Genomic DNA, 13,763 nt, shown 5'->3' with positions numbered 1-13,763 from the left:
CAGCTACCACACCTGGTGTCTGCACTAAAGAGGAAAACCAAATGGAACAGCAGCAAGTTTGGGAGACGAAAAGTAACAAGTTTAGAGTGTAGAGAATGGGGAAAGAGTCATGAAAATAGAGCCCCTTATTTTCAAAGCCCAGCAATTACTTTAAGAAGTGAAGATCGTTACAAGAAAAACAACGGTAAAAGTCAAAGCCCAGTGAAGTAATATAATATCGCCATACAACATAGTAAGAGTACTTTAGTAATTTATTGAATTTGAACCAGGTATGAAAACATAAGCTCCATATGCAACAAATAACATAGATAGTCTGATGTCTAAAATTCAAGATGCTGGAATCTGACAAACAATATATTCAGATTTGAATGAAGCATAAGCTACAGAAGGAAAGAATGAAATAATGCTCTAAAATATTTACATTCATACCAAGGAAAAATAAGCAGTAATTATGCTATACGACGATTAATTAATGACGGGTCGTATAGAGATGAAAAAAGCAAATGAATTGACAGCTTTTTTTTATTTTATAATTTGATAGTTGGGGGAGGGGGAATTTGATTTGAACCCTAGATGTCAAAGACGTGCCAACCGGTTGAGATATATGGCTCTTGGCCATATGAATTGAAAGTTATAAATAAAATTTGATTGAAAAAAGGGAAAGATGGAACACAAGTTAATACATTAGTATACATGACTTCATTGAGAAAATAAAAGAAATGAAGTATTGATATAATTTGCACCAACTGAAATTTACATTTTAGTATGTCCAACTATGATATAAAAGTAACAATAGTAGAAACCAAACCTCATCATTTAAAGCAGCAAAAACCGCACTCAAACTATCAGCCTGTGCCAAAAAATCATCAAAACCTCTATTTCCATGCAGAGATGAAAAGATTGAATGTCGAACAGATACATCAGCATCTGCAACAGCCGCAATAAGAAGCTTTTCCACAAGCTGTAGAAAGCCCAATATAAGTTAGGTAAAAAAGAAAATTTGACAAACAAACAATAACTCCTCAAGAGCAAGACACAAAGGGGAATTAATAATTTAATCAAATTAAATAAGATCCAATATCCCAGGATCATTGTATTAAATTAGCAATTGATGATATGTAATTAAATAGAGTAACCAACCTTTCCCTAACACCCCCCCCCCCTAATTTGAAGAAAATAACAAGTCTATTTTTTTTTTTACTATCATAGTAAATAAATGATTTGCAAGAATGGAATCATGAAATTAAGTCTTTTCTCTTTTTAATTTGTTTTAAAAATTAGTAAGAAACTTTAAGGAGGCGCAACCAAGTACTCAATAAAAAATAATAATAAAAACATACAATCAAACCTGAAAACTAAGAGTACCTAAAAAATTTTAAGGAGGTACCAAGAAGCCAAAAGAACAACTCATAGAAACCAACTCAAACAATGACAAGCGGAAACCTAATTTTAAGTTCTCCCACGGACTTGTCTTTGCCTCTAACAGGACTTTTATCTCTCAAACCATATATGTAGAACAGGATGGAACTGCTTACTGCTCTCCAAGCTACTAAACGTTTTTTTACAAGTACATTATTCATTAAAAGAGCGCAGAAGGGGCACAGGATGGAAGTATTCGCAAATATAACCATTAAATATTTAAACACCTTATATAATAAGTTGGCACCAGATAACTTACAAATTACATTGAACTTGTAAACATAAAGATTAGTCCAGATCCATACCTGCTATAATTATTTACAATTATGGCAGTGCGTTAGTGGATTATTCAAAATAGTGTATGCTACCCATGCATTTTGCACCCTACACATGATGTGCAATTTATTTATTTTCTAAACTTGCCCCATTTTTGCAACACATTTCCATGTGATTGACCTTTCTCCTCCATCTAGATTGTCCATGTTTCCAGTACATTGATACCAACATGGACATCAATATTTTGTTCCATATAAAATTGGACACAGATCAAAATCTATCAACCCAATACACCATGGAAACATGCAACATTTTGACATCATAAACTCCATGGAGCAATCAATTTGAACTACCAGATTACATTCACAAGATCATTAGTTCGCACGTTGTACACAAAGCTCCCACTTTTGCAAAGTTTGGGAGAAGTCATGGTAAGCAGCCTTACCCCCAATTTTATTTGAAGACGCTGATTCCTAGACTTGAACCCGCGACCTATCACTTTTGGTGGGAGGCACTTGTTATCACACCAAGACCTGACCTCTGTTCACAAGATCGTTATTGGTGCCTATTACAGTATCCTCAATTCCTACATGAATTAATTAAAAACTCCAAAAGTACCTATACATGGCATCTATCACTCTGATTTTCAGGTGCCTAGCTCTCCAATCTCCCCTATTGTTTTGTGAACATGATTACACTAAGATAACTCCATTAATATACACAGAAATTAATAGTCAGTCAATCTCAAAACTGTTACTAGCAAACAACATAGACAAACCGACCCCCCTTTTACACTTTTTTTTTTTTTGATAAGTAATAAGTTTATTGATATCAAAAAAGAGGAGCACCCTAGTACACAGGGAGTGTACAAGGGGTCAAACAATCAAGAACAAAAATACAAGAATCTAGGAAATCAAAAAAAGATAAAAATGATTGGTTCCGCAATGCAGCCAATCAATCCATTAAAGTTCTAAAGAAAAATAGTTTCAAGTCTGATATTAATCTCTCCATATCTTCAAAGCACCTACTATTTCTCTCTCTCCAAAAACACCACAATAAGCAATGGGGAACAATCAACCATATATGCCCATTGCAATGACAACCAAATTTGCCTTGCCAACATGCTAAAAGCCCCACTATAGATTGCGGCATAACCCAGCTCACTTTAAACAATCTGAACACCATAGCCCACATATCCATTGCAACCGAACAACGAAGAAAAAGATGATCAACCAATTCACCATTACACTTGCACATATAGCACCAATCCAATATTTAAACCTTCATTTTTCGTAAATTGTCAATCGTTAAGAACTTCCCCAAAGCAACAGTCTAAACAAAGAAAGCTACTCGAGAAGGAATCTTTTGTTTCCAAATTCTTTTCCAAGGAAAGCAAAAGTCATTAAAGCCCACTAAGAGACTATAATAATCTTTAACCAGGAAGCCCTTCTCTCTATCAAGTTTCCAGCATATCTTATCCTTACCAAACCCTTTCACCGAAGCACCATAAATGGTATCCATGAAACCGGCCAGTGCCTCTAATTCCTGAGCATGCACACCCCTAAAGAAACTTACATCCCAAAAAAGGACTCCATTATCAAGTTTCATAAGCTCATTATCAAGTTTCATAAGCTCAGCCACACTAACCTCCTTTTTTTTTTATAAGTAATAAGACTTATATTCAACATGAAAGAACAAAAACAACAAATACAGGAGTTCATGATGGTGAACACAAAAAACAGCAGACAAAAACAACAAAAAAGAAAAAAAAGGAGGCCAGCTTAAGGGGCACTTCTAAGGGAAGAAAGAAACTCCAAAACAGAAGAACAGTTTGACGAACCCTAGCACTAGCCCAATCAAAAAGAGTAATTTGGCTAGGAGTTTGTAATTGTTCAAGCGTTCTCTCCAGATCCTCAAAAGATCGTCGGTTTCTTTCCAACCAAACAACCCACATCAAACAACCAGGAACCATATTTCATATGTCCGAAGAAAATTTCCCCAACCAATTACTCCAACAGGCCACCAAACACTCCACTGAACCTGGCATGACCCATTGGATCCCAAAAGCTTGCAACATATGCACCCACAAAGAATAAGCTACAGGACAATGGATGAGAAGATGGTCTACAAATTCCGCCGAACCGCGGCACATACAGCACCTATTTGCCAAAGGGAGGCCCCGGAGCATCAAATTATTCAAGGTAAGAATCCGACCATGGGCAGCGGTTCACAAGAAGAAAGCCACCCTCTTAGGAACCTTGACTTTCCAAATCCCCTTCCAAGGGAAGCAAGAATGGGATGTACCCCTGATCTTGTAATAGAAAGACCGAATATTGAACTTCCCATTCCCATTAAGACACCAATGGGGTCTATCACACCCAATACCTCTTGGGATACGAGACTGAATGAGATTTAGGAAAGAGAAGGCAGCCTCAAATTCCCTCTCATGGAAATTCCTATAAAATCTCACATTCCAATATCTACTACTCTCATCCTCCTGATTATCCAACAAATCAGAAATACAAGCTTCCTTGTCACTGGAACACGCATATAATTGAGGATATAGCATTTTAAAGGGGGTATCCCCAACCCACCTATCATGCCAAAAACGAATGCGGGAACCATCACCCACCACAAAAGCCAAGTGTTTGGAGAACCTCTCCCACCCGATCTTAATACCACGCCAAAGGCCACACCCATGGGCCCTTTTACACTCTTTAGTCGTCCACCCCCCTTGACCCTCACCATATTTGGTGGCAATAACCCTCCGCCAAAGACTAGTTCCTTCAAAGCCAAACCTCCATAACCATTTCCCTAATAGAGCTTGGTTGAAGTGAACTAACTTCCTAACCCCCATACCACCCATCTTTAGAGGTGACCACACCTTCTCCCAAGCCACCAAAGAATGTTTGGAACACTCCTCCGAAGACCCCCACAAAAATCTTCTTTGAATACACTCCAATCCGTCAACCACGGCTATCGGGATGGTAAATAAGGATAGATAGCATGTGGGAAGACTAGAGAGAGTACTCTTCAAGAGAGTAAGTCTACCACCCTTAGACAAATAAAGACGCTTCCAACCTAACAGCTTATTCTCCATCTTGTCCAAAATAGGGTTCCAAATGGATGCAGTCTTGAAAGGGGTGCCCAAAGGCATGCCCTATAGCTAAGAATATTAGCCAAATCATCAATATTGCCAACCTCCCCCACCGGGACAATCTCACTCTTCCCCACATTTACCTTTAAACCAGTAAAGGCTTGGAAGCAAGACAAAGCCAGTCTAATAGCCAACAGCTGATCTCTAGGAGCATCACAGAACAGAATAGTATCATTTACAAAAAGCAAATGTGATATGCGAACCCCGATAGGGTTAACTGGTCCCACATGAAAACCACGAAGCAGCCCACTTTCCTCAGTTTTCTTAAGGATCCAAGATAAAACTGGTCCCCTTGCCTCAACCCATGAGAGCTTCCAAAAAAGCCTGAAGGAGAACCATTCACAAGAACCGAGAATCAAACAGTAGAAATGCAAGCCTTAATCCACTCCCTCCACTTCGTCCCAAAGCCCATCCTATCCCACAAATAAAGAAGAGCATCCCAATTAACATGATCGTAGGCTTTTTCTATATCCAATTTACAAACTACACCCGCGAAATTACACTTTAATACACTGTCTAGGCATTCATTGGCAATTAACACAAAGTCCAAAATTTGTCATCCACCAACAAAGGAATTTTGGGTCTCCGAGATCAAACTATCTAACACCACCCTTAGCCTATCCGCCAACACCTTAGACATCAGCTTGTAAACACTGCCCACCAAGCTAATAGGCCGAAAGTCCTTAATATTGACAGCATTAGATTTCTTAGGAATTAGAGCGAGGAAAGAAGCATTAAGAGACCTTTCGAAAGCTGAATACCTGTGAAAATGCTTGAAAACAGCCATCACATCAGCCTCCACCACCCTCCAACATTTGTGAAAAAATGCCATGGTGAATCCATCCGGACCAAGGGCTTCATCCCCCTCCATCTCTGCCAGCACCTGGGAGACTTCTTCTTTCGAGAACTCCCTCTCAAGGGACAACCTATCATCCTCCCCAATACTAGCAAAATCCAACCCATCCACAGTTGGACGCCACGTGTCAGTCTCAATATAAAGTTCCAGATAAAATTGGACCACCTGAGACCTCACAGCAAGTTCATCCTCATATAATACACCATCCACCTCAACACTACTAATAAGATTAGCTCTTCTATGAGAATTTGCTAATCTATGAAAGAAGCGTGTATTGTTATCTCCTTCCTTCACATACAAAGCCCGGGACTTCTGTCTTCAAAAAGTCTCTTCCATGGAAGCTAAAATTTCAATCTCACCTTTAATCTGAGTACGGCGAGCTTGATCCTCAAGCGAAAGGCCCAGAATATATTCCTTGGCATCCAAACCCAATAATTCAGACAACAAACTCTTCTTCTTAAAAGCCAAATCACCAAAAACTTCCTTATTCCACTTCTTAAGGTCTTCTTTAAGAGCCTTTAATTTCTGAGCCAAAACAAAGCTAGGAGATCCCGTAAAGTAATAACTGTTCCACCACTATTGAACCCTCTCAACAAAACCCTCAACCTTTAACCACATGTTCTCAAACTTAAAAGCACAACGACCCCTCCCCACAACACCGGCTTCCACAAAAATTGCACAATGATTCGAGATAACACGGGGAAGCACCCTCTGTGACACATTTCCAAAGTGATCCTCCCAATCAACAGAGACCAACGTCCTATCAATGCGGGACAGACTTCGGTTCGAAATCCCTAAACCAAGTGAAGGAAGCCCCCTCTAATGGTAAATCCACTAGGAAATTATCCTCTATGAAGTCCGAAAAAGCAAACATGGCTGGGCTGAAAGAGACACAACCAAGCCTCTCGCAGGGATATCTAATAACGTTGAAATCACCAAATAAAACCAAAGGTTTGTCCCAATGAGTACGCACCCTAGATAACTCCTCCCACAAATCAGCCCTGTTAAGGTCTACGTTTGGACCATAAATGCCAGTACAAACCCATTCAAAACCATCCAAAACACCCCTAAAAAGAACACTAACCGAGAACTGGCCAACCAACACATCAATTTTCTCAACCACCCGCTTATCCCAAATCAACAGAACCCCCCCAAATGATTGAACCGCATCCAAAACAGCCCAATCAGTGAAAGGACTACCCGATAAGCTTCTCAATACAGCAGAGTTTACCGAAGAAAGCTTAGTTTCCTGTAGACAAACTATATCACACCTCCATTCCTTAAGGAGATTCTTGCAAACCTCTCTCTTTTGGGGACTATTCAACCCCCTAACATTCCAAGAAAGAAGTCTTAAAGACATTAATCACCGCTAATAGCCTCCGGACAGTTTGACGAACCTCTATAACGAGAAGAGGACCCATCGTAATTTACTGTGGATACTAGACCCCGAAGTTCTCTAAGACCATTCTGACCAGATTTAGTGGGTCTTCAAACACTCCCCTCATTTACAACCTCAAGACAATCTTGTTCCAAAAGACGAAATAAAGCCACACACTGAGCTTCATACCGTACAATAGGAAAACCCACCATTTTGCAAAAACGTCTCATCATATTGGACACCCATACAGACTAATCACCCGCCTCATCAACCCTGGTCAACAGCATATCCTTCACTGCCTTAGGATCCCACCGAGACAATGGTACACACTCTAGCGGACCACTCTCATGCCCCTCACTACCACAAAGGCCAGATACCACCCCACTGTGCTCCCGAGGGAGAAACAGGAGCTCCGACCCCCCATTAAGCGACCCCTCTTCAATCTCAACTCCCGAAAGCCTCTTGCTAGTGTTTGAAACACCACCGTTGATCACCCCGATCTGAGACTCAGAAAAAATATCACCCATTTCCTCCGCAGACCACAGGTCACCCTCTCTACCCAAGTTAGCCAAGATAGAAAAAGGATTAGAGTCAACCCACCGAAGACCCAGTGACGGGTTCGACCCAGAGCCCACAGAACCGCGTTCCCCATGGTGTCGCGACCCCACTGAAGGTTTCGAAGCGACGAGATCGACTTCCCTCACTGAGTGCAAAGCCACCGGGTTGAAGACTAGTGGCTCCGTAGCTTGATTGGGGATGGGAAGCTGCAGTTTGACACATATCGGATCCTCAGGCCTCTCCAAGACCACCGATGACTCCAACGAAAGCCTTGAGCTCTCACCCACCACGTGCACACTCTGATCACTAAAGATATTCACGCCCAAACCACCAGGATTATTATCCTCTTTATGGGCCTTACATTTCGGGCTGGCTAAATGGGCTTTGTCTTATTCAAAGACATTCTTTAAAGTCCCAGGCCCACTTATCTTGGGTTTATGAGACTTATATGGGTTCAACCACGAGACCACACGTTTTCCCCCATTCGAAATAGTCACCCTTAATGCCATGTTGGCAGTATTCAGCTTAAACAAAAAATCACGCGTGGGTCTGCCATTCCTAGTAGTTATAGACACTCCAGAACCTCCCTGCAGCACATTATTTCCCGAACCAGCTCTAGTATTTTCAAAGTCCTTGATTTTTCGCTGGTACCAACTTTGAAATAAGTATTCCCATTCTGTCCACCACCATCCGTCGAACCACCACCTGCATCCTCGTTGGAAATTCCCCCTTTCACCCAAACAGAGTTTGGACCTTATAGAAAACTCTCCAATTCTTTAGAAAACAAGCGCCACCCAGACCGGTTCAAGCTCGCAGGTACCATAACACAACCACGACGAGCTCCACCGTAATACATAGCAATCTCCACAAACAATCCAGCCTTATTTGACCTTCCCCGGAATTCGAACAACTTATTGTTTTCTCTATAACATTTGCACAATACATCCGTTCCTGGAATCCAATCACGGATATCAGCAAAGCATGAGAGAATCCATTCCAATCCCTCACAACCCAACCAAACAGAACTTTAAATGTTCCGGCGACTTTCGTGAACAGCATAAGAATCAACCCGCCCACCGTCAAAGGAGAAGGAAAAGGTTTTGGAGTCTATGCGAAAAGAGCTGTTACTGCCCCCTCTGCCCTGAGGGAACGGTATAAGAGCTGAGTTAGGGAGGGGCAAAATGTTAGGTAGGGGTGTGAGTGGTTTGGTGGTGGTTGGTCTAGGCAGAACAGGTAGATGTAAAGACCGGTCAATCGCAGGTGGGATGGTCGGAGAAGGAGCATGAGATGGATAAAAAGATTGATAAGGAAAAAAACCAAAAGGTGATGGGAACAATGAAGGAAAGGCACCAGGGAAAAGATGGGGTGGCTGGTTAAAAGGTAGTGGTAAAGAGGGGGGCAGAGTAGGGAAAGATGTTGGCTGGGAGTAGGGGTGGGAGGGGGTGGGGGAAGGGTAAGGGGTGCACTCATGGTAGCTGAGCAACCCTTGTTACCAAACATGACCTTCAAACTCGGCAAACTCTAAACAATTCAGGATAGCTGGCTACAAGAGAAGTCTCACCACACCAATGGTCTTGCCAAAATTTCACCCTAGACCCATCCCCAATATCATATAGAATGTGGCGAGAAAAAGAAGGGCATCCCCAACTAATATTTTTCCACAAGCCAACACCATATGGACCATTAACAAGCCTAGTACACCAGTCACCCCATTCACAGCCATATTTCACCTCTATCACTTGCCTCCAAAGGGCAGCCCTCTCTATCCCAAATCTCCATACCCGCTTCCCAAGCAAAGCTTCATTAAAAAGTCTTACCTTCCTTATCCCAAAGCCACCCAAAGCAATGGGACTGCAAACAGTAGCCTATTTAACCAAATGGAATTTTGGTTCTTCTCCAATGCCACCCATAAGAAATTCCCCTGAAGTTTCTCAATTTGGTTCGCCACAGTTGCAGGAATAGGAAATAAAGATAGAAAATAAGCGGGTAAATTAGTTTCTTAATGTACCAACACACATTGGCACATTAAGAAATAATTGGAAAACAAAATAAAGGATATTATACTACAAGTTTTATGAAACTTGTATAATTGAATTTACAAGGAGAAGTCTAAAAAGTAGCTTATTTCAATCAATGAAGAGGAAAATATCAAACAAAGTACATTTGAAACTATTTGACGCCTAATGTAAACTTGCCGCATAATGAGAAACAAAAATTTAGAAAACAGGCTATTGTGAAATATCTAAAAACATAAGACACCAATAGTAACAAACTTCTCCAAAAAATACTGTCTGTGACAGATATTAATTATATTAACAGAAAAATATAATAAAAGCCAAACCTCCTCAACAAGACGCCGTTTTTTTCCTCCGGTTCGATTCGACCTACTAGGGGCAAACTGCGTACATGCTATACCAGAAAAAGAATTTGCCACTAATCTGCAACAACATAGGGCAGCATCTTTTCGTGTGGCTCCATCCTCATCATCCAGATATAAAACAACTGACTCTCTTGCAAATTCAAGAAGGTCATGGCCCTACACCACACATTAGCATCTTAGTAAAATTGAAGAAGCAACCAGAATAAATGTTGGATGGTAATTTGCAGACAAACCCTGAAGTTAAAACGAGCAAGAGTCTGCAAAGCAAGTTGCACTAGGGCTGAACCACTAAGGTCTGAAGTCTGCTGAGGGATGTTCATAATATTTCCTCTTCCCATAACAACAGCTGGCCTTCCCTGAAGATAATGGGATTTGGAAAGAACCATTGAAATGCAATCAAGCAACCGATCTTGAATAGTTGGCAGCAAAGATGGAATACTGGAATGACATCCAATGATAAGGAATATTAAAACCCCCTAGAACGATTTCTTCCTAAAATGATGAGAATGAAGGTTCAGGAATAACATGCTGTACCTGATAGTTATTTGCTCAAGGGCTTCTACAAGAGTAGGGGAAAGACCAGCAGAAAACATAACATCAAAAAGACCACGAACATGAGGTTCCATAACAGTGCCCATTGCTTTTGCAATGCTCCCAACACAAGCCAAAGCCTCAAGTGAGGGTTTACCTCTACGTGGAGCAATCTACAGAGAAAAAGTTTGATAACAGTCAGATATCACGTTCACAATCAGATTGATATTGCTGAAACCAACCAAAACTCAAACTGCATAGAAAAGTGACCAAAAGAAAACCAAAATTATAGTGAAAAGCAAGGTCAGAAGATATACTGCATCACGCAAGTGAGATGTAATTGTCGGCAAATAGTGCAATAGTTCCCCATCCAAAGCACCTGCCATCTCCCCAAGGGCAGTGAATCCACTGGCACGTTCAGCAGGTATTTTCAGAACTGCTAGAATATGATTCATGCATATCTGCAGGAAATTGCATCCCCCTATACACGTCATTTGGGCAACAACGGTAACATAAAGTTTGACACAACATTTTTACTGCCAGCTACTGCAGTTAAATTTTTTTTTTTTTTAATTTAAATGATGCTAAGTTAACAAACCGTCAAGTAGTTTGTAACAAATCGATCACGCAGAAAATGAGCAATGCGAGGCAAAAGAGAAGTTATGCTCAGGCGAACAAGCCGATCTCGGTGCTCTAGATATCTTAGGACAATTTCAGCAACTTCTCTGTACCTTGACATCATGAACTCACCCGTATTCCTGCCATTATGAAATTCAATTATATCTAAGTCACAAACTATTACATTTAAAGGATTGCATGAGGCAATGATTAGCATATCAAGATGAGACACAATACCGTAACATATTTATCTATCTTACCAGCGTCTAGTATGTGCAAAAAAAATTTGCGATAAGTAATTAACTTCATAGAAGAAAGGCCTCCAATGATTTTCAATCCCCACACCAAACAGCATGCCATAAACGAATACATGTACCATCTGCCACCTTAATTCTAGCAAATCTACCGAACCTCCCTGACCCCCCACATAATTTTCCATACTCCGAACCCATTCTGACCTTTTTATTTTCTTGATAAGTATGTAAACCACAGGGACCATTGATCGCAAAGAGCACCACACACCCCATAGGATGCCATATTTTTTCTCCGCCACCAAATTCCCAATATACAAGCCTCCAAATTAAATCGATGCACAAATCTTAGGCCAGCTTATTAGGTCAGGCGAAACTTAGATTATGTTTGGTTGGGATGATTTTGGGGAGGATGGAAAAAGGGGAGGGGAAAATAGGTGGGAGTGGTGTTTGGTTAGGAAGAGAGGAGAATAGAAAATTGGAGGGGCCTAGCTATTTTCTCTCCAGGCCCACGAAAACTTAATCTCCCAAATTGGGGAGAAAATGCAAAAGAAAAGGGGGAAGAGGTGTATTGTGGACGAAATTTTCCTTCCCCTAGCCAACCAGCTTCTTTTCTTTCTCTTCTTTTTGTTTTTGTTCATTTCTTCGTTGTCCATTTCTGTGTTGGTTTTTTTTTTCTTTTGGGTGCTCATCTCACTTTTTGTCCTTTTCTTCTCTTTGAATTTATCAATTTATACATTTCTTCCATTTTCATTGTTCTTTTTTTTTCCATTATATTTGGATCCTTTGCCTTGTGCTCTTTTAAAAACAAAAAGAAAAATAAAATAAAAAATGAAGTTTCCATACACAATTTTTTAATATAAAAAAAGCGTTACTTTTTTTTTTTTAATATATTTAATAGGGACATAATACTAACTTCATTTTCCATACTCTCATTTTTCTTCTCAACCAAACAAATAAGTTTTCAATTTCTCCACTTTTTCATCCTCCCAACCAAACACATATGAGATAAAACTAAATCTCTTATATCCTCCCGTTTTTCAATCATTTCCCCATTTTCTATCCTCCCAATTCTCCACCCTTCCAACCAAACGGACCCTTAAAACTCTTTTTTTTTTTTTTTGGATAGGTAAGAAAAAATATCATTGAAAAAGGAATATTTGGAAAAATACACAGGATTCACGATAGTGAACAAAAAGTAAAAAAAGCAAAGAAGGTCTGCTAGCATAAATCTAACAACTGAGCCAGAGATTTCCCAATATCCTCAAAAGAATGCCAATTCCGTTCAGTCCAAATAATCCACATTGAACAGCCTGGAACCAAATTCCAAATATCAGAATTATGTTTCCCAAGCCAATGATACCAACAAAATAATAAGTCTACAACTGAACCTGGCATGACCCAATCAATCCCAAACAACTGAAGCATATACATCCACAAAGAATGAGCTACCGGACAAAAAATCAGCACAGATTCCTCATTACAACAACACATACAACAACAATTCGCCAAAGGGCGACCACAAAGCATAAGGTTATCCAAAGTCAGAATTTGACCATGAGCTGCTGTCCACATAAAGAATGCCACCCTCTCAGGAACCTTTACTTTCCAAATACCCTTCCAAGAGAAAGTAGAAAGAGTTACATTTCGAATCTTATGATAAAAAGACCGAATGTCAAACTTCCCACTTTCATCATGACATTCACAAAAACGAACCCTTATACTCATCAACCCATCATGACATTCACAAAAACTAACTAGGTTTGTTTCTTTTTAAGTGTATGACATCATTATGACAAGGAAGCATTGGTACCAACAACGGACATGGATACAATATGAAACAAGTATGACATGGAAATCCTTGAAAAACTAGGATATGATTTAATAGAATACATTAATCAATCAATGATATATACATATATAATATCTGTGTATATATCATGTTAAATTTTGTTTAAATATTAAATAATAAGCATTGCAAATTTAAACCCACATCTCATACTATCTATAAGCAACTTACCCTAAGAATTTATCCAAGAATTGCTTATAGACAACTATGGGCTATGATATTGCACGTTCTTACTCTTCTCCCCCAAAGTCACTTTAATTTCCTTATAACCAATTGTCCCCATCTTGGTGTTCAACCTTCTATAGTTGTTTGAGCAAGCTCCTCAACTTGTCTGTATACATTATCTGTTACCTATAAAACCCCCCATTCCCTCATATTCAATATATCTACTTCCACAATGCTTATTTGCCTCCAAATTATTGAAAAGCCCATAGATCAGTTAAGCTGCAAGGTGCATCTTAGTACTTCTTTGGGGTTTTGACCTTGACCT

The 13,763-nt window shown here is 39.9% G+C and overlaps 1 protein-coding gene across 2 annotated transcripts in view; it reads right to left on the bottom strand.

Moving 5' to 3' along the window:
• LOC142643585 (serine/threonine-protein kinase TOR) overlaps positions 1 to 13,763 on the bottom strand; it is a 90,356-nt gene that overhangs the window by 64,794 nt on the left and 11,799 nt on the right. For both annotated transcript variants that reach the window (XM_075818272.1, XM_075818273.1), the window contains exons 6-11: positions 11,154 to 11,313; positions 10,873 to 11,016; positions 10,559 to 10,728; positions 10,258 to 10,462; positions 9,986 to 10,180; positions 809 to 961 (exon numbers count right to left, since the gene is read on the bottom strand). In XM_075818272.1, coding sequence (XP_075674387.1) covers positions 809 to 961; positions 9,986 to 10,180; positions 10,258 to 10,462; positions 10,559 to 10,728; positions 10,873 to 11,016; positions 11,154 to 11,313 — 1,027 coding nt within the window. The remainder of the gene's footprint in view (positions 1 to 808; positions 962 to 9,985; positions 10,181 to 10,257; positions 10,463 to 10,558; positions 10,729 to 10,872; positions 11,017 to 11,153; positions 11,314 to 13,763) is intronic.

This window comes from Castanea sativa, chromosome 7, assembly GCF_040712315.1.
Source record: "Castanea sativa cultivar Marrone di Chiusa Pesio chromosome 7, ASM4071231v1".
NCBI lineage: Eukaryota > Viridiplantae > Streptophyta > Magnoliopsida > Fagales > Fagaceae > Castanea > Castanea sativa.
The sequence above is the reverse complement of the archived record's forward strand: the minus strand, read 5'-3'. Positions and strand labels throughout refer to the sequence as shown.